Genomic DNA, 25,850 nt, shown 5'->3' on the forward strand with positions numbered 1-25,850 from the left:
GCTTAGGCACGTAAGCCTCCCCACCAACTGTAAGGTCCCTTGTTCAAGGGGGGTGGTGAAATGTATGACTAGATAAAGGAAATTATTCAGTTAGTTAAGGGAGACGAAAATTTAATACTCATGGGTGACTGAATTCGAGAGTAGGAAAAGGGAGAGAAGGAAACGTAGTAGGTGAATATGGATTGGAGTTAGAAATGAAAGAGGAAGCCGCCTGGTTGAATTTTGCACAGAGCATAACTTAATCATAGCTAACACTTGGTTCAAGTATCGTGAAAGAAGGCTGTATACATGGAAGGATCCTGCAGATACTACAAGGTACCAGATAGGTTATATAATGGTAAGTCAGAGATTTAGAAACCAGGTTTTAAATTGTAACACATTTCCAGGGGCAGATGTGGACTCTGACCACAATCTATTGGTTATGAACTGCAGATTAAAATTGAAGAAACTGCAAAAAGGTGGGAATTTAAGGAGATGGGACCTGGATAAACTAACTAAATCAGAGGTTGCACAAAGTTTCAGGGAGAGGATAAGGTAACAATTGACTGCATTGGGGAAAGAAGCACAGAAGAAGGAAAATGGGTAGCTCTGACGGATGAAGTAGTAAAGGCAGCAGAGGATCAATTAGGTAAAAAGACGAGCGCTAGTATAAATCCTTGGGTAACAGAAGAAATATTGAATTTAATTTATTAAAGGAGCAAATATAAAAATGCAGAAAATAAGGCAGGCAAAAAGGAATACAAACGTCTAAAAATGAGATCGCCAGGAAGTGCAAAATGGTTTAAGCAGGGATGTCTAGAGGACAAATATAAGGATGTAGAGACTTATTTCACTAGGGGTAAGATAGATACTGCCTACAGAAAAATTAAAGAGACCTTTGGAGATAAGAGAACGACGTGTATGAATATCAAGAGCTCAGATGGAAACCCAGTTCTAACCAAAGAAGGGAAAGCAGAAAGATGGAAGGAGTATATAGAGGGTCTATACAAGGGCGATGTACTTGAGGACAATGTGATAGACATGTAAGAGGATGTAGATGAAGATGAAATAGGAGATACGGTACTGCGTGAAGAGTTTGACACAGCACTGAAAGACCTGACTCGAAACAAGGCCCCTGGAGTAGACAACATTTCATTGGAACTACTGACGGCCTTTGGAGAGCCAGTCCTGACAAAACTCTACCATCTGGTGAACAACATGTATGAAACAGGCGAAATACTCTCAGACTTCAAGAATAATATAATAATTCCAATCCCTAAGAGAGCAGGTGTAGAAGATGTGAAAATTACCGAACTATCAGTTTAATAAGTCACAGCTGCAAAATACTAACACGAATTCTTTACAGACAAATGGAAAAACTGGTAGAAGCCGACCTCAGGGACGATCCGTTTGGATTCCATAGAAGTGTTGTAACAAGTGAGGCAGTTTCCAGAATGAGATTTTCACTCTGCAGCGGAGTGTGCGCTGATATGAAACTTCCTGGCAGATTAAAACTGTGTGCCCGACCGAGACTCGAACTCAGGACCTTTGCCTTTCGCGGGCAAGTGCTCTACCAACTGAGCTACCGAAGCACGACTCACGTCCGGTACTCACAGCTTTACTTCTGCCAGTATCCGTCTCCTACCTTCCAAACTTTACAGAAGCTCTTCTGCGAACCTTGAACTTGCACTTGCCCGCGAAAGGCAAAGTTCCCGAGTTCGAGTCTCGGTCGGGCACACAGTTTTAATCTGCCAGGAAGTTTCATATCAGCGCACACTCAGCTGCAGAGTGAAAATCTCATTCTGGAAACATCCCCCAGGCTGTGGCTAAGCCATGTCTCCGCAGTACCCTTTCTTTCAGGAGTGCTAGTTCTGCAAGGTTCGCAGAAGAGCTTCTGTAAAGTTTGGAAGGTAGGAGACGGATACTGGCAGAAGTAAAGCTGTGAGTACCGGATGTGGGTCGTGCATCGGTAGTTCAGTTGGTAGAGCACTTGCCCGCGAAAGGCAAAAGTCCCGAGTTAGAGTCTCGGTCGGGCACAGAGTTTTTATCTGCCAGGAAGTTTTCAAGTGAGGCAGTGCCGACCTTACGACTTATCTTAGAAGGAAGTTTAAGGAAAGGGAAACCTACGTTTCTAGAATTTGTGGACTTAGAGAGAGTTTTTGACAATGTTGACTGGAATACTCTCTTCCAAATTCTAAAGGTGGCAGGAGTAAAATACAGGAAGCGAAAGGCTATTTACAATTTTTACAGAATCCAGACGGCAGTTATAAGAGTCGAGGGGCACGAAAGGGAAGCAGTGGTTGGGAAGGGAGTGAGACAGGGTTGTAGCCTCTCCGCAATGTTATTCAATCTGTATATTGAACAAGCAGTAAAGGAAACAAAAGAAAAATTCGAAGTAGGGATTAAAATCTACTGAGAAGAAATAAAATCTTTGAGGTTCGCTGATGACATTGTAATTCTGTCAGAGACAGCAAAGAACTTGGAAGAGCACTTGAACGTAATGGACAGTGTCTTGAAAGGAGGATATAAGATGAACATCAACAAAATCAAAACGAGGCTAATGGAATGTAGTCGAATTAAGTCGGGTGATGCTCAGGGAATTAGATTAGAAAATTAGACTCTTAAAGTAGTAAATGAGTTTTGCTATTTGGGGAGCAAAATAATTGATGATGGTCGAAGTAGAAAAGATATAAAATGTAGACCTGCAATGGCAAGGAAAGCGTTTCAGAAGATGAGGAATTTGTTAACAAATAGTATAGATTTAAGCACCAGGAAGTCGTTTCTGAGAGTATTTGTATGGAGTGTAGCCATGTATGGAATTGAAACAGGGACAATAAATATTTTGGACAAGAAGATAATAGAAGCTTTTGAAACGTGGTGCTACAGAAGAATGCTGAAGATTAGATGGGTAGATCACATAACTAATGAGGTAGTACTGAATAGGAATGGAGAGAAGAGGAGTTTGTGCCACAACTTGACTAGAATAAGGGATCGGTTGGTAGGACATGTTCTGAGGCATCACGGTATCTCTAATTTAGCATTGGAGAGCAGCGTGTAGGGTAAAAATCGTAGACGGAGACCAAGAGATGAATACACTAAGCAGATTCAGAAGGACGCAGGATGCAGTAAGTTCTGGGAGATGAAGAAGCTTTCATAGGATAGGGAAGCATGGAGAGCTGCATCAAACCAGTCTCCGGACTGAAGACCACAACAACAACAACATGCATTTATTACGTTTCACACAGCACACTTTTTCGTACACCACTGTTTATTGATTATTTGTATACATCGATGTGTGCAGTATACTTACTAGTGTTGCCAACATAACTCTACCATTAGTTTGTCTTTGACCTATACTTTTTTAGATACTTTTATTTGTGTTTTTTCTATTTATTTAAGTTGCTATATATTTATTTATTTATTTATTTATTTATTTATTTATTTAACCTGGCAAGATTAGGGCCATCAGGCCCTCTCTTACATCTAACCAGGCATTCTACTTATTTTACAGTCATATGTTTCAGTAGGCATGTTAAACTACATCTAATACAAAAAGTGAGATAAACAATTAGAAAGGTACACCTCGAAAAATGCATTATTGAAGAGAAAGATTTAAGATAGGAGTGCTGGCAGCAGGGAGTATGAGGGAGACTCATGGTGAAGGGAGGAGAGGAATAGAGAGACATGATGAAACATAATTAAGGAAAATATAAAGGAAAAGGAGACTGCGTGGCTAATAGAGATAGATGAAGAGGAAGGCATCTCAGCAGCAAGATACGAGACGCTAGCTTTGCTATTTGACAGATGAGAGGATTGGCCTTGCACATTAATTTTGTGGAGAATTTTATGCGGATGATAGTAGGAAATGCTTCAACTTCTTCTTAAAAGCCACAGGAGATTGAATTTTCCTCAAGGTAAGGGGCAGTTTGTTCCAGAGGCGGACAGCGGCAACTGAGAAGGAGTTTGCAAAAGTTTTTGTTTTGTGAGTGGGCACAGTTAGGATACCAGATAAGAGTGACCTCGTGTTTCGATTACGATGGCATGACAGGTTTTTAATCTCTGAAGCTAGGTACTGGGGTGCTTGCGCGATGAGGAGTCGGTGAAGTAGACATAGAGTGTGGTAGTCACGCAGTTTGTCTGGCCGCAGCCACCCAGTATATATTTATATACTGTACAAGAGTAATGAAGGAATAGTGATGGAGTGTTAATTAATAATTGGGGTAGGGAGAAGTAGAGAAGAGTGGACATACGTGCATTATAGTGTGATGGAGAGTGAGTGGGAGGGGAAGTGAGAAGCAAGATGTGTGAAATGAAATTGGGGGGGGGGGGGGTAGGTGTGGTTGAGGTGGGAGAGAGCGATGGATGGAAGACACTTTTTCCTTTTTTGTATGATTTTTTCTGTTGTACTAAATAGCGTGTGGTTCCCAATATTTATTTGATCATTGAGCAACTGTTTATTTTGTTTTAATGTTTTGTGTACGTGTAAATTTTCTTTATTTTCTTTGAAAGGGAGGAGTGGTGTCCGTCTTTACTGATACTTTTGATGTTCATATCTTTTTCAATATTGCTTGGATTGTGATAATCTTGTTTTAGATTATCTGCTGATGTGTTTCAATACTCTGATGTGTTCTTTATATCCTGTGTTGAATGGCCTACTGTCATTACAGTGTATATATTTTCACTATCCCTGGAACTGAGCTGACAGATGCCACAGTATGTCATTTTTTGTGGCAGTGTAGGTTGTATTTGTTTTTATGGTTTGGTTAGTATTCTTCATTTTTGTGTCTTTACTTTTGTCTTTAGTTTGTCTACTATTGTTTCTTTGTGTCTATTTTTAATGCTATTTGTTTTATAACAGCCAGCTCTTATTCGTAATTATAAATGGCTAGGGGGTTCCTGTTCAGTCTGTTTAACTTGTATCTGATTGCAGCCTGTTTCTGATTCTGTGGGTGGTATGAGGCTGCATTCAGAATGTGTCACCTGTTCTGGATTTACATGTATGTCAAATGTGTGTTTGTTATTGTCTTTTCTTAAGGTGACGTGTAGCAAAATTAGTGAGTTCTCTTGTTCTTATTCTATGGTGAACTTTATTTTTGCATACAGTATTTATGTTTTTATTCTATTTCTACATTCATCTTCCATGGATATTATGTCATTCATGTACCTGTAACAAAAATGATGTAGCTTTTCTTTGTTATTATGTCTTCAAATATTAATTTTCCTATATGGTTCATGTTCCTGAAATAGGTGAACACATGGGCCAACCTTCTTCTTGTATGTAGTATTCTAAACTGGATTCAAAATAATTTTATCATGTTACTAACTGTATCAATTTTATTGTTCCATCTGTGTGTTCATGAGATAGCTGGTTGTGAGTTTACAGGGTGCAACTGTACATACTTTCTACATCAACGGAGAACAGTGTTGCTGCGCCAGGAATTTTAATGTGTCTTATATGTTGCACTAGCTGAGAAGTATTTCTTATTGGTCTATCATTTTCTAGTTTATATTATTGGGTGAGCTGTGCCTGCTTGTGTTTTTATAGTAAGTATGTGAAATCTGCTCTGAAATTCACTATCGGAGGGACAGGATAATTTTCTTTATGTACCTTTGGTTGATATAGCATTTTGGGGGCTTGAGTAATTTTTTATACAAGCCTCTGTTTCCTTAGGTCCGTAAATGTATGCTCTATGCTTTTGAGTGTGTTTTTAACGTGTGTTTGAAATCTATTAGCTGGGTTCCGTTTTTATATTTTTATGCTGTTTTTTTCTGATGATTACTTTCATACTTTCAACATTTCGCGGCACTGTCAGTAACTGTATAAACACTAATTTTAAATTAACAACAACCTCAGTTGCAATGTTTACCTAGATTTACCTAAGTTTCAGTTGGGAGAACCCAACCTTCTTCAGAATAAAAGGAACTACGGTTTGTCCATCTAGGTAAACATTGCAACTGAGGCTGTTGTTAATTTAAAATTAATATTTTGATGAGTTCATGAGGATAACATTATTACCTTTTTCGGATTTTATTATTGTGATGTTTCCTGCTTGCAGTCAGAATTATTTTTCCATTTTCTTGTTCAATTTTTTAATTTGTGTTGCTATGTTTCTAATTTCTTCTTTTATTAATTCCCTAGTTGGCACTGCAAGTTCTGTACGTGGGATGGTCCGAAACAAACGTGTAAATCTATACATCACATGACTAAAATTACAAATCGGTTCTTACTAATGGCAAAGTAATTGAAAGAGCACACCCAAAATCTCAAACACTGCAAGGCTCCGAACGGGCTCGCGCCGACAGTGGAGCACACACTGCCATACAGTGTCTTTTCAAATTTAAGGTGCCACGTGGCCCCGACAACTGCCAGCGTTTCTCATCGGCTGGAGACCCGACCAGAACACGAAAGACGCATAGATTCTTCAACGGTGCAACAATTATATATTTCAAAGAGTTTGCTCGATTAATCGAAACCTGACCGCTGGATGTCCTTGTAGGATATTGCAAAAATTATTTCGCTTTTTTATAAAGAAAAAAGGCAATAACGTATGCACAATTTATCTAGTAACTCTCTAGATTTATATTTGTTCTTTCTTCAAAGTAAGTTCAGTCGAAATTTGGTTTCATGTCCATGTACAGAGCTGTTTCTGCCGTAGTTAGCAACGTTATTGTTCGTGCGCAAAATTGATCCGTAAATATACTGACAAGGTGTGGTTAAAATGCCCAGTGTTTGAACAGAGATCAGCTAATATTTTTGAGTATAATTCTCATGTTCCTTTACTGTAGTTCGAAAACTACGTTCATATTTACTGCATTTTTTCCCAGAAAAGAATTCCATGGCGAAGAATTGAGTGCAGTTATGAACAATACGTAACTAAATGACGCTGGCTGTTACACAATGATGACGGGACTCGAAGGACATAACATCCTCATGACACTCTTTGCAGGTACCTTTGTGTGCTCGCACCGCTTCAGCTGTACTTGACACTGGACCGGCTGACGCAACTGCGCCGCAATAAACGCCTACAGAGACTCGTGGTCAGAGTTTGTTGTCGTTTGCAGGCGAACGTGTACCGCTTCTCGCTGAGCTGGCCGCGCATCCTGCCCACCGGGGACACCGACAACATCGACCAGGCTGGCATCGACCACTACAATGACGTCATCGACGAACTGCTGGCCAACGGCATCCAGCCCATGGTGAGTGTGTCCTGGGCCCTGCTCCAGGCGAGCTGTTCCACTTCCTCCTTCGACGAAAATATTACCGTTTCGTGAATATAATAATAAAAATTCCTTCCTCGCTCTCTCGAAATCTGAACATGCAATCTTTCCACATCAGTTAGCTCGTCTCTACTTTATTTTCAGCATTCTGGATTGTGTAACTCAGTTTAAGCATATAATAGCTTCTGGTCTAGGGGCTAACGTTGCTGTCTCTGAATTATGGAGTCCCGGGTTCGATTCGTGGCAGGGTTGAGGATTTTCTTTACCCAGTGACTGGGTGTTTGTGTTGTCCTGATCATTTCATTATCATCATTTGTGAGAGTGGCTAGATTGGACTGTGCAAAAATTGGTGCTTCGTACGGGCGCTGATGACAGCGCCGTTGAGCGTCCCACAAATCAAACCTTCATATAATAGCTTCAAGATTTATGTGATGGTTGAAACAGTTTCAGCAACATCAATTATTTTTCAGCTCGCCACTACAATGAGCAAAATCTGATATAATGTGCAAGCGCCACGGCTGCGACCAGAACACAAAGGTACGAATATCATCCTTTTGTTTTCCTTCTGTTCGGCATCGGAGATATATTTGCTCAAATAAGCGCTTAATCAAATTCAAAAAAAGGGTGAACGAAACAGTAATAAATCAAAGGCTACATCACAGTAACGAAACTACTGACTGCGTATTGTTGTATCCGGGTAAGGTGTGGGAAATTGCATATTTCACAGGGATACATCACCAGCTCGACATAACATTTTAAGGAGGAAAAAAGCACGCTTGCATGATAGCCCCAGCAACCGATACCGCCCGAAACTTTGGGTTCTAATTCTGGCTGTATGAAGTAACAACTTTCTCAAGTGCAGCTATTAAAGTACAGCTATTAACAATTCACCGGTCGTTTGTCACTTGCTCTGGCTTACTGCATTCATCTAATGTCCGAGCGCCAAGATCCGTACCGGGAGGGGGGGGGGGGGGGGGGAGCGTGAGTAAGAGGTACGTTAAATGCTGTTTTTTACATTCGTTACATGCTTTGTTCATTGCGTCAAAGTGTGCCATTTCGACCCAGTAGCTGGTCTCAAAGATCGATATGCCTTTAACATTCTTACGTTGCAATGCACAAATGAGGCACAAATACATCAAACGAATGAGTATGTCGTTAAATAAGCAGTGTAGCTCTATTTAACCATTAATATTGCAGTTGTGGTTTATTTTCTTTCGATTTTAAAGCCGGTACTGTTCAAGTGATGTACATTTGCATGTACAGGGCTACTCTTCAACATTGCAAGGTACCTCGTGTGAGAGGGAGAAAATGTGTGAATTTTATTTAGATTCTGTAAATGAAATGCAAGGAGTGCTGTTCAACATATAAGAGGTTTATTCAGAGAAACTGCATTAAACTGCATATGCAATAATTATTGAAATTTTATCAAATTCATTAAACATTCCCTCACAATGATAATCTAAAATTAAAAAAAATGGGTCGCCAGACACTGAATAAATTACCAAATAACAACACACAAACAACAAACAGGATAGAAATGACACCAAGAGCTCACAACAAGTGAATCATACAAGGTGCCTGCCCTGGTATTTGCCTTTTAATCTGAGCACGAGACGGGTTGACCTGGTGTAATAAATGAGGAAGGAATAAAAAAAATAGCTGAACATATGACTGTCTTAGCGGGCAAACGGTGAATACTGTGCCTTGCGTCTTTATGAGCATCTAACACATTGCAAAGAAACTGAAGAAAGCGAAAGAAGAGTGCGCAGTTAGGAAAGATGGCGTTTTCTGTATTACCATGTCCATAGGGTGGTCGGCGTGGTGGTGGAGTCGGCTGATGGCTAGCGGCTGCATCAAGACTCTGCCGGCGACGTACTTGATAGCGTCTAACATGCGCTACGCTGAAAATAGTGACTGAATCTGCTGCTGGAAGTTATCATTACTGGACGACGGTATGCGTTCATGTGCAAGAGCAAACCTACGTGACACAGCATTATCAGAGCTCAAAACTGTTCAAACGGTACTGCCGTCATCGGTCATGTAGTAAATCAAAATGTGATCCTGAGTTAAGCTTTTGATAACGCGCACAGTGAGTGAAGGTCGCCTACTTGGATCTAACAAACTTTGCTCCCTACGCTGTTTGCGACGAATGCAAATTGCATTGTCTCATGACAAGCAATAAGAAAATCCTTGCTACTTATTGGAAGCAATCAAGAGTGAACTCCTGCCTCCTCAGAAGCAATATTCGGAATGCCCAATACTAGTGTGCTCCTCGCATCTGAAGAGAGAGAGCCGCTCCCCTCCAGCGTCTTGTCTCCGCCCTTCCAGAAAATTACGTAGCTAGTACTATTTTTCAAAGTGAAAATTAGATTCTTGCCAATGAAGTCCCTTTCAAAATTGCCTCCCTCCTTGCCGACGCATTCCGCGAGGAAAAGAGAGCGATACTCTGTGTCAGACAAATAAACCAAGACTTCTCCCTTTGAGTATTGCCACTACGTTCCCAGGTGTTCTGCTCGCGGGAAACGGCCAAAATTCCCCGGGCCACTTGAGATTCTTGGACACCCGAGTCGTGCTGTTGCTATTCAACTCGCCTCTCTGTCCGCGTTACCTAGAACCGTGACAAAACGGTTTTTCGCTCTAAGTTTGTAGTTTCCGCTACCTCGGGCACAAGTGCGAATGTCCAATGCTTCCCTTGGCAGCGTGTTGATGTATGCAGCGTCTTCGCCTGTCGATAATCCTCTGGGTGTGAAGCGTGCCGACATGGGCGTGCGACCGCCGCTCGCCCTTGGGCACGCTACCTGTGTCCACCTGGTTGCCGGGCTTCCCAGCTAGGAACGCATCAGAAGAATTCCTTTCATGCCCAAGGTGTACCAAGTTTGCAACGAGAAGAATCGTAGCCCTCTACCGATGCTTAATGACACAATAATTCACCTCCATCAAACTTCATACATTGGATAAAACAATGATTTTAAAAGCAGTTATCTCCTTTAACATGACTGGCATGTTAACATTGTAAATGGGGAATAATTAATATCCTTTCGTAATAACTGCTGAGTTACTTGGGTTTATTCATTTTGATTCTGAGGCGCATATATAGCAGCAGAATATAGATATGAGAATATTGCTAAAATAATATTGAATGTATATGTGCGTCAGGTTGCCATATTATGTACTCACGCATGACTTACTATTTTTCTTGTAGAATATCATGTGCTCTAGACCAAGATTTGAAAACAGGCTTGCCACTTCCCGCCTCCGCCTTCCTCGCCATCAACATTCAGCGAACAGGAGGGCTCTGGTTGTCACTCTTCGTCGTACTTTGGTACGCGGGCACTGGGGCGGCTGCTGTGGCGCGTAGCGAGGCACAACAAATAACCGGCGCGCGCCACGCTTAAAATCTGCATATTCAGAATGTCGTAACGGCCTGCTGTCGCAATTATGGCTCATATTTTCGCACAGGATCGATTGCTGGGGTTGAAATCTTGCAAGTATGCTTGCTTCACCTTACAATATTACATCAAGTTAGTGATGTTTCATTGTCAGATATTAAAATCCACGAGCGCATTGTTAGCTGAGTGATAAGTGCTTGACTCCCATGCAGCGGGTCAGACTTCTATTCCCGGCGGGGTTGGAGATTTTCTCCGCCCCGTGGACTGAGTGTTGCGTTGTCCTCATCATCTTTCCATCATCACCGACGCGCAAGTCACCCCATGTGGCGTCACGTGCAATAAGGCTTGCACCTGGCAGCCCGGCCAACAGTGCCTCACGATCATTTCATTTCACTAAAATCCGTTTCTCTAAAAAGTAGTAAAAGCTATTTATCGTTGATTTCAGCAACGATACTAACGTCAAAATGTTACACAGCCGTAAATCTCGCTCGACACGATTCAAAAGGTGTGTATCGTGTTGTTTTGTTTCCAAAGCGCGTCGAACACTCCTGCAGAAGTGCGCAAAGTAAATACAGTAATAAATTAACAGCGCTGAACTGAACAAGTTTCTAACATCTTTATGAGTAATTGAAATGGTGGGGAATATTGTTGGCACAAGTAGCTGTGTCCTGTTTTACGAAAGGAGCACTTAGTCCTTCAGCTGCCGTTTATGTCCAAAGCATGTGAAGCACGTATACTGTAACACTTACTATTCATATTTCACTTAATGACTTCCGAGAGAATTGCCATTATGGTTGTGGAGCGAAGCGGCTGTCATTCTAGAAACACACTGTTTGATTCTTGGAATTGTTCAAAATGTCGTCAATCCATGGGAATCCACAGAAACCGTTCATCGGTGTCCACTTTACTTCTGTTAGTATTTTGCAGCCGTGACTTATTAAACTGATAGTTCGGTAATTTTCAGATCTGTCAACACCTGATTTCTTTGGGATTGGAATTATTACATTCTTCTTGAAGTGTGAGGGTATTCCGCCTGTCTCATACATCTTGCTCACGAGACGGTAGAGGTTTGTCAGGACTGGCTCCCCCAAGGCTGTCAGTAGTTCTGATGGAATGTTGTCTACTCCCGTGGCCTTGTTTCGACTGAGGTCTTTCAGTGATCTGTCGAACTCTTCACGCAGTATCATATCTCCCATTTCATGTTCATCTACATCCTTTTCCATTTCCATAATATTGTCCTCAAGTACATCGCCCTTGTATAGACCCTCTATATACTCCTTCCACCTTTTCTGCTTTCCCTCCTTTGCTTAGAACTGGGTTTCCATCTGAGCTCTTGATATTCATACAAGTGGTTTTCTTTAATTTTCCTGTAGGCAGTATCTATCTTACCCCTAGTGAGATAAGCCTCTACATCCTTACATTTGTAGCCATCCCTGCTTAGCGTTCCGTTTTACGTTTAATCGACACATCGATTCGATGTTCGCGTGACGGCCGTGAGTCCCCGACCAACTCCAGCAGCTGTATCCCAGAAAGCTGGACTGCGGTGTCGCCAGGTCGCGAGCACGTCACAGACACATACTGACATGTACTGAAAAACGTTTCTGCTTCTTCTGTCTATACCAGTACTCCGCAAATCTCCTCAGGGTGTGTGGCGGAGGGTGCATCTTGTTCCACTAACTGATACCCCCACTTGCCTGCTCCATTCTCGAGTGGCGCGTGGGAAGTCTGATCGTCGGTTTTACGCGAGATATAGTGAGATCATCTTAAAAATAAAACTAAATGCTATTTATGAATGAGAAACCCGTTGTGTAAAATTTTTTATACGGAGAATGTATACAGCATAAGCCCTATTACTATCTACATTCTAGATTTGCACTAAAATGCTGGTCATTTGCATTTGTACAGGTCACGATAGTATGACACCTGTTGCATGCACCCTCCACAGCGCTGTGAATCTTATACTTGTGTATTTACTAGTTATGGATACGAATGGGCTGGCCTGTCTTAGGTGGCTCACCCTCTGCAAGACAAGGCTTAGGAGCTGCATCGCCTTACCATTTTTATAGCCTACCTCTCTGTTTAGCTGTGTGCTCCCTCGTCGCAGGTGACGCTGTACCACTGGGACCTCCCCCAGGAGCTGCAGAAGCTGGGCGGCTGGCCCAACATCGTCATCGCCGACTACTTCGTCGAATACGCGCGAATCGCCTTCGAGAACTTCGGAGATAGGGTGAGTCTCTCTCGGCTGAAACGCTTGACGCTAGAACTAATTGTGTTCCGAATGTACGTTAGGGACTCGTCAACGGTCCAAGTACTGCCTAGCATTGATAATCCACCTTATTGCACTACTTCCAGTACGAGAAACACCAATCAAAAACTCGAAACTCCATTATTGTAGCGAACAGATCACACTAGGAAGTAGAAAACGGTCCTATTGCTAGTGAAACCATATACATTACCACTTACACCTACCAGGAGATTCACAGTGTTTAAAATTAATGACCCTGTACTCAGTGTATTTGACTATTATGGACCGTGTAGAGGACAATGAAACAAACAAATAATCGTGATAAAAATAACTCAAGCAACAAATTGTTTTCCCGATAAGACGTCTTACGACTGTGTGCTTAGCACAGACCTCGAGGATCCATATCGTACACACGCGCCTAATGACGGGCGCATTACGACAAGTGTTCCACATGACCTCCGTCAGTGTGAGAGCAGGCTCCCCATCGATGCTCGTACACGTTCAAAGATGTCAGCCGTCTTCCGAACGCATTACAGTCATTCACAATGGGTTCCCGGAGTTCGCCGGAACTTATCAACAGGTCTGGGATAACCAAAAGCTTTTAAATATCTCCTCACACAACACAAAATCCAACCGGTCCAAGTAGTGTCACATGGGAGCCCGTAGCATTGGCCAGCAGCGACCGATTCTCTTGTTGTCGAACAATCGTGCTACGTATTACGGGTGTTCATAATATAGTCTCGGGTAAAGCATGCTTCGTCTGTAATTGCTATGTGCACGAGGATCTGTGGATCATTTCCGAATTGTGCAAGAACCCAGCGGGAGAAGGCATGGAAAGTCAGGGGCGTCCAGGGCTTGCACACATTGTACGTGATAAGGGTACGACTGAAGCTCATTTAACAACTGCCAGACGTCTAATCGATCAAAGCGTTGCGTTCCGAACGTGTGTTCATCAGCATTATTTATTTCTTCCAGGGCCCTCTACTCGCCCCTTCCGTTTTTGCCTATAATAAACAGGCGTCATTCCACTGACATGTGAATTTGCCAAAAACTTCTGCATAAACTAACAAGCTACGCCAACTGCGCAACAAGTCAGGTATCGACAGAAGTGGTGGGACTGGAACATATTACACTCCTGGAAATTGAAATAAGAACACCGTGAATTCATTGTCCCAGGAAGGGGAAACTTTATTGACACATTCCTGGGGTCAGATACATCACATGATCACACTGACAGAACTACAGGTACATAGACACAGGCAACAGACCATGCACAATGTCGGCACTAGTACAGTGTATATCCACCTTTCGCAGCAATGCAGGCTGCTATTCTCCCATGGAGACGATCGTAGAGATGCTGGATGTAGTCCTGTGGAACGGCTTGCCATGCCATTTCCACCTGGCGGACCAGCGTTCGTGCTGGACGTGCAGACCGCGTGAGACGACGCTTCATCCAGTCCCAAACATGTTCAATGGGGGACAGATCCGGAGATCTTGCTGGCCAGGGTAGTTGACTTACACCTTCTAGAGCACTTTGGGTGGCACGGGATACATGCGGACGTGCATTGTCCTGTTGGAACAGCAAGTTCCCTTGCCGGTCTAGGAATGGTAGAACGATGGGTTCGATGACGGTTTGGATGTACCGTGCACTATTCAGTGTCCCCTCGACGATCACCAGAGGTGTACGGCCAGTGTAGGAGATCGCTCCCCACACCATGATGCCAGGTGTTGGCCCTGTGTGCCTCGGTCGTATGCAGTCCTGATTGTGGCGCTCACCTGCACGGCGCCAAACACGCATACGACCATCATTGGCACCAAGGCAGAAGCGACTCTCATCGCTGAAGACGACACGTCTCCATTCGTCCCTCCATTCACGCCTGTCGCGACACCACTGGAGGCGGGCTGCACGATGTTGGGGCGTGAGCGGAAGACGGCCTAACGGTTTGCGGGACCGTAGCCCAGCTTCATGGAGACGGTTGCGAATGGTCCTCGCCGATACCCCAGGACCAACAGTGTCCCTAATTTGCTGGGAAGTGGCGGTGCGGTCCCCTACGGCACTGCGTAGGATCCTACGGTCTTGGCGTGCATCCGTGCGTCGCTGCGGTCCGGTCCCAGGTCGACGGGCACGTGCACCTTCCGCCGACCACTGGTGACAACATCGATGTACTGTGGAGACCTCACGCCCCACGTGTTGAGCAATTCGGCGGTACGTCCACCCGCCCTCCCGCATGCCCACTATACGCCCTCGCTCAAAGTCCGTCAACTGCACATACGGTTCACGTCCACGCTTCGCGGCATGCTACCAGTGTTAAAGACTGCGATGGAGCTCCGTATGCCACGGCAAACTGGCTGACAGTGACGGCGGCGGTGCACAAATGCTGCGCAGCTAGCGCCATTCGACGGCCAACACTGCGGTTCCTGGTGTGTCCGCTGTGCCGTGCGTGTGATCATTGCTTGTACAGCCCTCTCGCAGTGTCTGGAGCAAGTATGGTGGGTCTGACACACCGGTGTCAATGTGTTCTTTTTTCCATTTCCAGGAGTGTATGAAGCCGGATAGGGATTTGGCAAGACTCTAAGACACATGTGAAGCCGTTATTAATGAGTAATAGGTTGTAGCACGCAAATCAATTTAGACAATACGCTAAGACTTCGCCGAAGAATCATGAAGGTTCTATATGTGGAAGAGATCTGGAGACACCGGAAGGTTTCAGATAGATTACATATTCATAAGACAAGGATTTCAGAATCAATTTTAATCTTCAGATCATTTACAGGAGTAGATACGGATATTGATCATCATTTATTGGTTATGAACTACAAATAAAAACCTGAAGAAAATGCAAAAGAATGAAATGAGGGAGACGGGACATGGACAAATTGAAAGGGCCGGATGCTTTTGAGAGTTTAAAATAGAGGTTTAGACAACTATTAACTGAAACAGGGAAAAGGAATACAATAGAAGACGAACAGGTAATTTTTAATGTAGACGGTCAAATACGAGGGTTGGAACTTTAATAGTTCAAATGGCTCTGAGCACTATGGTACTTAACTTCTGTTGTCTTCAGTCCAATAGAACTTAGAACTACTTAAACCGAACTAACCTAAGGACGTCACACACATCCATGCCCGAGGCAGGATTCGAACCTGCGACCGTATCGGTCACTCGGTTCCAGACTGTAGCGACTAGAACCGCTCGGCCACAGCGGCCGGCGAACTTCAATAGTGGCAACTATTTATTTACAGCTCTTACAAAATAGATACGTGTTTACAAATTTTACTGACCTTCAAGGTAGTCACCAGCATTGTGTATAAACCGTTGCCAGCGATGTGGAAGTCGTAGAATACTCTTAGCAGTGCCAGTTGAGTTGACAGTTCGAGCGGCGCCGTCTACTGCCCGACGAATTTGTAGTAGTTCTGAAGCGAACGTCATGGAGTTTAGAAATCGAGTTGAACTTACGAGGGCTTACGTCAGGGAAGTGCAGTAGGTGGTATAGCACTTAGCAGCCCCATTAGTCAATCAAATCAGTAATATCTTACACTATACGTGATTGAGCATTGTCCTGCAAAATGATGGTCAGGTCCTGCATAAAGTGTCATAACGTCTGTCTCTATGCTGTTCATTTTTTTGGGACACAACCTTCGACTAGCTTAATGACAGAAATGATGACATTTTCTGCAGCACCTGACTATCATTTTGCAGGACATTGCTCAATCACGTACAGTGTAAGCTGTTACTGATTTGCATCTTCATATTTTCGCGGCGCTAATACTGATCCATAAAATTTCGGCCGCGCAGCTGCATAAATTTTACTTCTTCTTCTAATATTTCGGTGGCTACAGGCCCGAAAATTTATGCGGCTGCACGCCCAAAATTTTATGGATTAGCATTTGTGCCGCGAAAATATGAAGATGCACATCAAGTACCTCTTCGGGGAGGAGATGGTTTGAAGTGTTCGCCGATTGGATAACTTAAGACACTTGAGAGCGAGGTTACTGAGCTCTTCTAAGTTTTTATTAAGATGCCGTGACCATGGCATAGTTCCAAAGTTTGCCAGTATAGTACATTTTATAAAGTCGACTGCCATGAATAAGATTTTAAGGAAAGCTGGTGCTGCTATTGTTAAGGAGAGGATCCGTTTTACCCGCCGAAATTGGACGGATAAAGTTTTGGACGGCGCTACGTTGATGGTTTTAGCTAAAGGATTGTACTTTACACCCACGCCGAAGGTTTTACCAACACCAGCTCTCATCAGTGCCGTTGAAGAAACTGTTCGTCCTCTTTCTACAGAATCAGCACAAGAAATAAGACGCTAAACTTGCCGATCAGTTATGAAGGCTCGCCCACAAAGGAGTAATGTATCTGTGACCGAGACGGCTGCACTACGTAAACTTTGCCAGGATACCGAGACGGTGGTTCTGCCAGCTGATAAGGTTAATGCCACTGTTTTAATATCTCGTGACGATTATCATCATAAAATGATCAGTTTACTGACAGCATATACCGGAAGATCAGTAAAGACCCCACAAACCGGGTGGTTAGGAAGACTGCTTCGCTTCTGAACGCCTCCCCCCCCCCCCTTTCCAAAAGAGGTTGTGCGAAGATTGAAACCAAATGGTGCGGTGACTCTAATGCTTTATGGACTTCCAAAGATGCACTAGAATGGTGTTCCTCTGCGTCAGATAGCGAGTAACATCGGCTCTCCAACCTATGATTGTGCCAAACACTTAGCATAGTTATTAAGGCCTCTAGTGGAAAAATGCTCTCATCATATACATGGCTCTGTGGACTTCATTGGCAAACTGAAATCGTTGAAACTGATCAATTCTGATATGTTAGTCAGTTTCGAAGCAGTGTCGTTGTTCACAAAGATTTCTCTTTCGGAATCATTGTTTCTCATTGGAAAAAGTTTCGATAAAGTTTTGATCTAGACATATTTTTTATTCAATAACGAATTTTATGAACAGACTGACGGTGCCGCCATGGGTAGTCCTTTGTCGCCTATGGTGGCCAACTTTTTTTATGGGGGTCTTCCACGAGAAGGCGCTGGAATCTACAAGATTGAAGCGCACAGTGTTTTGGAGGTATGTTGACGACACGTTTGTAGTGTGGCCCCATGGTGAAGACAAGTTAAAAGAATTTTTAGGTCATCTGAACTCCATCCACAGACAAATTCAGTTCACGAAGGAAATCGAAAAAGGTGGATGCCTTCCATTTTTGGATGTGCCAGTATGGCGTAAAGATGATATCACCTTGGGACACCCGGTTTATCGAAAACCGACCCATACGGATTTATATTTAGGCGCAAATAGCTGCCACCATCCTTCACAGATGATGTGTACTCAGAACTCTAGCACACATAGCACATGTCACTGTTGACAAGAGCACTCTGGAGGACGAACTTTTAGAACTGAGAAGAGTTTTTAAAGACAACGGGTCCTCACAACAGCAGATACATAAGGCGCTACAAATGAAACCAACTGTGGATACAAGAAAATCAGAAGAATACAAGGAAAGTTTTAAATCGATGGCTTTTCTGCCATTCATGGGAAGCCTATCGTCAAAAATAGGACGGATCCTCAGTAAGAGCGAAGTGAAAGTGATTTTTCGCCCTCCACCAAAGACAGCTGCACCCCTGGGTTCCGTTAAAGATGATTTGTTGTTTAGTAAGCCTGGGCTTTACAAGTTCTTGTATCCCCTGTGAGTACGGCCGTTCATACATCGGACAGACGACACGTACTATCCAGGAGAGATGCACAAAACGCCGCAGGTACATCCGGCTCTTACAACCTAATAAATCTGCAGTGGCCGAGCACTGTATTGATACTGGGCCCTCTATGGTGTACGATAACATCGAAATTTTATCCTCAACTTCATCCTTCCGGGACTCAGTAGTGAAGGCAGCAATTGAAATTCGCCTGGCGACGAATTTAATTAATAGAGACAGCGGCTTCAGCTTGGACAAATCTTGAAATACGGCAATGTCTGTAGTAAAATCACAAAGACGTCGCGGCGGTGCAACTCGCAGTGATACATCGATATCACCGTGTGGATCTAATGCGCAGTCATAGATCTATTTCCATGCATATGCCATACGTCTATGCCGCTGATTAACGTCTCTGGCGCCATGTGTTTCTGTGGCCACCTGCGCAGTGGTGCGGTCCACGGCTTTAAAAGGACGAAGCAAGTGCTAGAGCGTCAATCATCTCGGCTCACTCTGAAGATCGCTGGACGGTATTCAGCCGGAATATTAGAAGAAGAAGTAAAATTTATGCGGGTGCACGCCTCAAATTTTATGAATCTCTCACTAATTTGTTTGACTAATGGGACTTCTAAGTGTTACACCACCTACTGCACTCCTCTGACTTAAGCCCTCGTAAGTTCAACTCGATTTCTAATCTGAAGGAAAAACTTCACGGCATTCGCTTCAGAACTGCTACAAATTCGTCGGGCAATAGACCGCGCCATTCGAACTGTCAACACAACTGGCACTGCTAAGAGTATCCCACGACTTCCATAAAATTGGCAACGGGTTGTACAAAATGCTGGTGACTACTTTTAAGGTCAGTAAAACTTTGAAACACGTATCTATTTTGTACGAGTTGTAAATAAATAGTTGCCACTATTAAAGTTCTAACTCTCGTTTGTAAAAAGACAAGGTCTTCTAGAAACCCTTGTACAACACGTAGGTACTGAATTTAAATGAAGAAAGGACATAGTATAAAAATTTTGCAAATGAATCAGGTAAAATCTGTACATATGTATAAAAGATAAGATTGACAGGACATGTAAAACGGCTAAACGGAAATAGAGGACAAGACTGTAGAAGCTTCCATGACTAGGGGAAAGGTTGGTGCTGCCCACATGAAAAAACAAGAGAACCTCTGAAGAGCAGAGAACACTGTACGAATATCAAGAACTCAAATATCATATCAGTATGAATCGAAAAGAAGGAAAGCTGATATATCGAAGGTATAGGTCTACAAAAAAGAATTGAAACTGAAGGCAGTAGTATAGGAAGGAAAGAGAGATCAGATGAAGATGAGTCTGGGGGACATGATATTGCCAGAATGTTTTGACAGTCCGCTGAAAGCCCTAAATCGGAACAAGGTCCCTGTAGAAGACGAAATTACGTTACAATTACTGAGATTTTTGCTAGACCAGTCCTGACGAAACTATTCCACTTGGCATGGAAGACATAAAGCGAAATACTCTTTGACTTGAAGAGAAATGAAGTAATTTCAATCCCAATGACGGAAGTTGCTTACGGGTTTATTTCCGATCTATCAGTTTAAATATCATGTTAGAGTACAGACCTATAAAGCCATAACTCTGGAGAAAGGAATTGGGTGTTCCCTGGTCCCAGTTCGTGATCTGCCACTGGTGATTTATCAGCGTTGCCCAGATGACAATTGGTCTTGCGTTCTTTAAGTCAAGTGCTGGCGCTTGTTTCTGTAGTTCCTATGCGCTAGTTCCACGATAGTTTTACCAATCTCCACTCATAACTGTACTAAGATGTACAGAGAAGCCATAGAAATCCAGAAGCACAAAACCAACTTTTACTGAAAAGAAAAAAGACTTAACTTAGTCATGCTGTGGGTCTTAGTGGTACATAAAGCGAATATCACCTTCTCATCTCCGCTACTGGCTCGATAATATACGTCGTTGTAATCCGGCGATCTTAGGCTGCTTTCTGACGTCACGAACTGAGTGTTGCATAAATACGTATAAACGGATCGGACTGCTGCGCTTGTTTTATTTGAAACTACACACCTGGAAATTGAAATAAGAACACCGTGAATTCATTGTCCCAGGAAGGGGAAACTTTATTGACACATTCCTGGGGTCAGATACATCACATGATCACACTGACAGAACCACAGGCACATAGACACAGGCAACAGAGCATGCACAATGTCGGCACTAGTACAGTGTATATCCACCTGTCGCAGCAATGCAGGCTGCTATTCTCCCATGGAGACGATCGTAGAGATGCTGGATGTAGTCCTGTGGAACGGCTTGCCATGCCATTTCCACCTGGCGCCTCAGTTGGACCAGCGTTCGTGCTGGACGTGCAGACCGCGTGAGACGACGCTTCATCCAGTCCCAAACATGTTCAATGGGGGACAGATCCGGAGATCTTGCTGGCCAGGGTAGTTGACTTACACCTTCTAGAGCACGTTGGGTGGCACGGGATACATGCGGACGTGCATTGTCCTGTTGGAACAGCAAGTTCCCTTGCCGGTCTAGGAATGGTAGAACGATGGGTTCGATGACGGTTTGGATGTACCGTGCACTATTCAGTGTCCCCTCGACGATCACCAGAGGTGTACGGCCAGTGTAGGAGATCGCTCCCCACACCAGGATGCCGGGTGTTGGCCCTGTGTGCCTCGGTCGTATGCAGTCCTGATTGTGGCGCTCACCTGCACGGCGCCAAACACACATACGATCATCATTGGCACCAAGGCAGAAGCGACTCTCATCGCTGAAGACGACATGTCTCCATTCGTCCCTCCATTCACGCCTGTCGCGACACCACTGGAGGCGGGCTGCACGATGTTGGGGCGTGAGCGGAAGACGGCCTAACGGTTTGCGGGACCGTAGCCCAGCTTCATGGAGACGGTTGCGAATGGTCCTCGCCGATACCCCAGGAGCAACAGTGTCCCTAATTTGCTGGGAAGTGGCGGTGCGGTCCCCTACGGCACTGCGTAGGATCCTACGGTCTTGGCGTGCATCCGTGCGTCGATGCGGTCCGGTCCCAGGTCGACGGGCACGTGCACCTTCCGCCGACCACTGGCGACAACATCGATGTACTGTGGAGACCTCACGCCCCACGTGTTGAGCAATTCGGCGGTACGTCCACCCGGCCTCCCGCATGCGCACTATACGCCCTCGCTCAAAGTCCGTCAACTGCACATACGGTTCACGTCCACGCTGTCGCGGCATGCTACCAGTGTTAAAGACTGCGATGGAGCTCCGTATGCCACGGCAAACTGGCTGACACTGACGGCGGCGGTGCACAAATGCTGCGCAGTTAGCGCCATTCGACGGCCAACACCGCGGTTCCTGGTGTGTCCGCTGTGCCGTGCGTGTGATCATTGCTTGTACAGCCCTCTCGCAGTGTCCGGAGCAAGTATGGTGGGTCTGACACACCGGTGTCAATGTGTTCTTTTTTCCATTTCCAGGAGTGTACTTTCTGAGTCTTTACAGCCTCTGATGATGTGCCCAACATTAGGAGGAGAAACATTAGCCACAGGAACATGAATTGGACCGTGGTCTAATGTCCATATAAAAAATTTCATCAAGTATTTTTTTTGTGTAAAATGGCACCTCAGTTCTTCTTGGCCCTTGTCGCAGCGCGAGTGAGCAGTGGCTTTCTGTGAGCGGTCCGTGTCCGCAGGTGAAGCTGTGGCTGACGCTCAACGAGCCGGACATCTTCTCCCTCGGCTACTCCACCGCCGCGGCGTTCGCGCCCGGCGCCAACTCGTCCGGCATCGCCGACTACCTCATGGCCAGGACCATCCTGCTGGCGCACGCGCGCGTCTACAGACTTTACGACAAGCAGTTCCGTGAGGCTCAGCAAGGTAGGCGGCCATCGCGCACCTATCTTGTAACCGACAGCAGATGAAGGGGAGAGGAACGCGGTTCTCTGCAACAATCTATCCTTAACACTTCTTGAATCTATGCCGGGCCATTCCAAAAGAAATGCACACTATTTTTTTTAAATTCATCTTTTATTCTACATGTTTTAAAGTTTTGCAGAATGTAGATACATCCTTTAAGAACAATATTTTCATTTCTCCACATAATTTCCATCCCTCTCAACTGCCTTACGCCATTTCGGAACCAGCGCCTGTATACCCGCACGTTAAAATTCTGGACCAACCTATTCGAGCCACTGTTCTACAGCGTGCACAAGGGAGTGATCATCTTCAAACCTTTTTCCACGAAGATAGTCATTCAGTTTCCCAAAGAGATAGTAGTCACATGAAGTCAGGTCAGGACTGTAAGGCGGGTGTTTCAGTGTTGTCCACCTGAGTTCTGTGATCGTTCCATGGTTTTTTGACTGACATGTGGCCGTGCAGTGTCGTGCAACAGCAAAACATTCTGCTTTTGCCGATGTGGTCGAACACGACTCAGTCGAGCTGGAAGTTTATTCATTGTCGTCACATATGCATCAGAATTTATGGTGGTTCCACTTGGCATAATGTTCACAAGCAAGAGTCCTTCGGAATTGAAAAACACCGTAGCCATAACGTTTCCAGCAGGAGGTGTGGTTTTGAATTTTTTTTCTTGCGTGAATTTGCATGATTGCCTCTTCGTCTCTAATCAAAAATGATGGAGCCATGTTTCATCACCTATCACAATTCTTCCAAGAAATTCATCTCCACCGTTCTCTTACTGTTCCAAAAGTTCGCTGCATACCGTTGTTCTTGTTTCTTTGTGAGCCACTGTCGACATCCTGGGAAATCACCTGGCACAAACACTTTCAGTATTCTGCAAAAAATTTCCTTCCCCTATCCCAACGTAGCGTGACAATTCGTTCACTGTGACGCGTCTGTCAGCAGTCACCAATTCGTTAAGTCTCTGCACATTGTCTGCAGTGTGTGCAGTACGAGACCTGCCGCTGCGAGGACAATCCTCAATATTTCCCTGCCCGCTTTCATCACGTAACCTGCTTGCCCACCGACTAACTGTACTGCGATCGACAGCAGCATCTCCATACACCTTTTTCAACCTCTTGTGTATGTTTCCCACTGTCTCGTTTTCACAGCACAGGAATTCTATGACAGCACGTTGCTTCTGACGAACGTCAAGTGTAACAGCCATGTTGAACACATGCTGTGACAGTGCCACTCACAGGAACAGTTTGAACTAAGTTTGAAAACAAGCGGGAAGGATGTATCTACACACTGTAAAACTTTCACTCATACAGAAGGAAAACTGTATTTTTACAAAAATAGTGCGCTTTTCTTTTGGAGTGACCCTCGTATGTAGTGGTCAAATGAATTTCTTGGAGGAACCCGACGCTCCTTCTCCATCAGCTGAGACCAGTTTCAAGGTTTCTTGTGGCTTCCACGAATGTCCTATCCTCACTTCCAGTCCCCCAGCGCAACACACTTTTCATTTCCTGTAAAATACTCAGTAATTCCTATTCATTCGTTTTTTCAATAGCTTTATGATCTGAGGAACTAGCAGGCATAGGAACTTGCACCAGTGAGCGGTACGCGGCTCCGAATCTGTCTTATCTATGATGATCTGTTCACCCAGCTGTTCATAGACGTTTACCAATATTCATATTTTATCGTTCATTAGTCGCCAAACTCCAGCCTCTACTTGATTTTGTGTAGAAAGGCGTATAACCTCTGGCCAAAAATCCTGTGCTTCCTGTAATAACACTTCACTAATTCTCGCTATATCTACTTTCAAACCATGTTTAACGTGTCTAACCGAGCTACTCTATTAAAACTTAATGTCCCATGCACTGACCGGAAATGTCAGTTTTCTTTTCTGATGACAGCATCCTCCTGAGTAGTCATTGCAAGGTGATCCAGATGGGGAATATTTTACCTCCAGAATAATTTACCCAAGGAGATGGCATTGTTATATTACACTGCAGGGCGTCGAGAAATATGACGGTTGTAGTTTCCCTTGGCTTCAAGCAAGCAGTAGCAACGCCATATAGACTAACGTTAAAACGCCAAATGAGCCAAACCTGCAACGATTGAAAAATAAAAATGAAAACTACTTTGTTTCATTATATCCATCTTCAATAGACACACAATTTTTATAACGTTTAATTGGTTACGTATGCCTCCAAAAAGTACTTCTTGTCTTTCCCTGTACAGTTCTCTCTAGTATACATTTCTGTGTCGGACGAGTCTGTGTTTCAGCTTTTCAGCACGAAAAGCAATCGTACCCAGGTACGGACTGTACGTATGAAGAAATTATGCAAGCTGCATTACTGAGGAGCAGCATCTACACAGACGACATAACAGCATGTGGGTCGCTGTTCTGCCACACGTGAGAGATATTTCGGAAGTCTGTTCCTGCACCTTTGTTTTAGGGCACCACATCTAACGTAGCTCATAGTGATGAACTTCGTTTCACACTTTAGTACTTCATTAACTACACAAGATGAGTGGGAAATGTAACATTTGACTGCACTGCCAACAAGTATATAAACGTTCCATGTGCTTCTTTCTACGTTCAATAATAAGAAACCGACGTCACATCCGATGAGAAATGTCCTATACAACTGAGTTCATCGCAGTCGTGGTACGATTTTTTTTGGTTATCCAAAGATGAGGGAAGCGGTGGCACATAATCAGCATCCCTTACGGATTTGCAGAAAGATCAGTGGCAAATCGCGATGTCAGCAGACTCTGACGTCAGAGTGGCGAGTCTAGCGTTATTGATGATTAATTTTCTGGCAAACTCGATTTCTGAGGGAGCAATGACAGCCCGAGGCCCAGACTCGATTCGGTTAGTTCTTGGGGGGCGCTTTGCATCAGAGTCGGCCAAGGCGTGCAAGACTTCACGCGGTCTCTTCATCAGCACAGTCTATGATGCCGACGGGTTCTGTCAACGCCATTTTCTGCCCTCTCCGCACCAGCAGCTGACCAAAAACCTGTAGTTTACGTTCTCATGAAATACGCTTGGGAAAACTGAGGAACAAAAATATGTTTGTTAGATGCAGTTGCCAAGTTTGCAGCACGTGCTACAGAGGATGATTCAAAGTTTGCTCCACGATGCAAAGTGTGTACAGGCGCACGAGAGAGACTCAGTGTGTGACCCTGGTGTGTTTCAGGTAGGGTGGGTATCACTCTGGAATGCAACTGGTACGAGCCTCTGACCAACAGCACGGAGGACGCCGACGCTTCTGAACGTCAGCTCCAGTTCCAGGTAAGTCGCGTCCACATGATGTCATTGATGACTCAATAACCGCGTTTTATCAGGGAGCACAGTTGTTTTCATGTTTTTCTTAAATACTTTTTATTGCGTGTTCTTTGCATCACAA

General features: G+C 44.2%; 1 protein-coding gene across 1 annotated transcript in view; it reads left to right on the forward strand.

The window, feature by feature from the left end:
- LOC126281575 (myrosinase 1-like) overlaps nucleotides 1–25,850 on the forward strand; it is a 113,226-nt gene that overhangs the window by 28,904 nt on the left and 58,472 nt on the right. Inside the window, exons 3-6 of the mRNA XM_049980652.1 lie at nucleotides 7,042–7,176; nucleotides 12,691–12,813; nucleotides 22,230–22,413; nucleotides 25,641–25,735. Of these exons, the coding sequence (XP_049836609.1) occupies nucleotides 7,042–7,176; nucleotides 12,691–12,813; nucleotides 22,230–22,413; nucleotides 25,641–25,735 (537 nt within the window). The remainder of the gene's footprint in view (nucleotides 1–7,041; nucleotides 7,177–12,690; nucleotides 12,814–22,229; nucleotides 22,414–25,640; nucleotides 25,736–25,850) is intronic.

This window comes from Schistocerca gregaria, chromosome 7 (assembly GCF_023897955.1).
Source record: "Schistocerca gregaria isolate iqSchGreg1 chromosome 7, iqSchGreg1.2, whole genome shotgun sequence".
NCBI lineage: Eukaryota > Metazoa > Arthropoda > Insecta > Orthoptera > Acrididae > Schistocerca > Schistocerca gregaria.